General features: G+C 66.5%; 1 protein-coding gene across 1 annotated transcript in view; it reads right to left on the reverse strand.

Moving 5' to 3' along the window:
- The window catches only part of LOC104624492 (septin-4-like), a gene marked incomplete at both ends in the record, with an annotated part of 1,292 nt that extends 1,148 nt beyond the window's left edge, over window positions 1–144 (reverse strand). Inside the window, one exon of the mRNA XM_010291875.1 lies at window positions 17–144. Within this exon, the coding sequence (XP_010290177.1) occupies window positions 17–144 (128 nt within the window). The remainder of the gene's footprint in view (window positions 1–16) is intronic.
- Window positions 145–212: the final 68 nt, after the last annotated feature.

Here is a 212-nt window from a genome sequence, read left to right on the forward strand (position 1 = left end):
CCCCCCGCCACGGGACGCACCACTCAGTGTTGTTGACAGCATCACCGAAGCCCGGCGTGTCCACGATGGTCAGGCGCAGCTTGACGCCCTTCTCCTCGATGTCCACCACGTGCTTGGTGATCTCCACCGTCTGCGTGATGCGCTCTGCAGCGGCGGGAGACACGTCGATGCGGGGGGCACCCCAGGCGAGAGATGAAGGGGGTGACACGGGC

Source organism: Phaethon lepturus, unplaced genomic scaffold (assembly GCF_000687285.1).
Source record: "Phaethon lepturus isolate BGI_N335 unplaced genomic scaffold, ASM68728v1 scaffold28727, whole genome shotgun sequence".
In the NCBI taxonomy this organism is placed as follows: Eukaryota; Metazoa; Chordata; class Aves; order Phaethontiformes; family Phaethontidae; genus Phaethon; species Phaethon lepturus.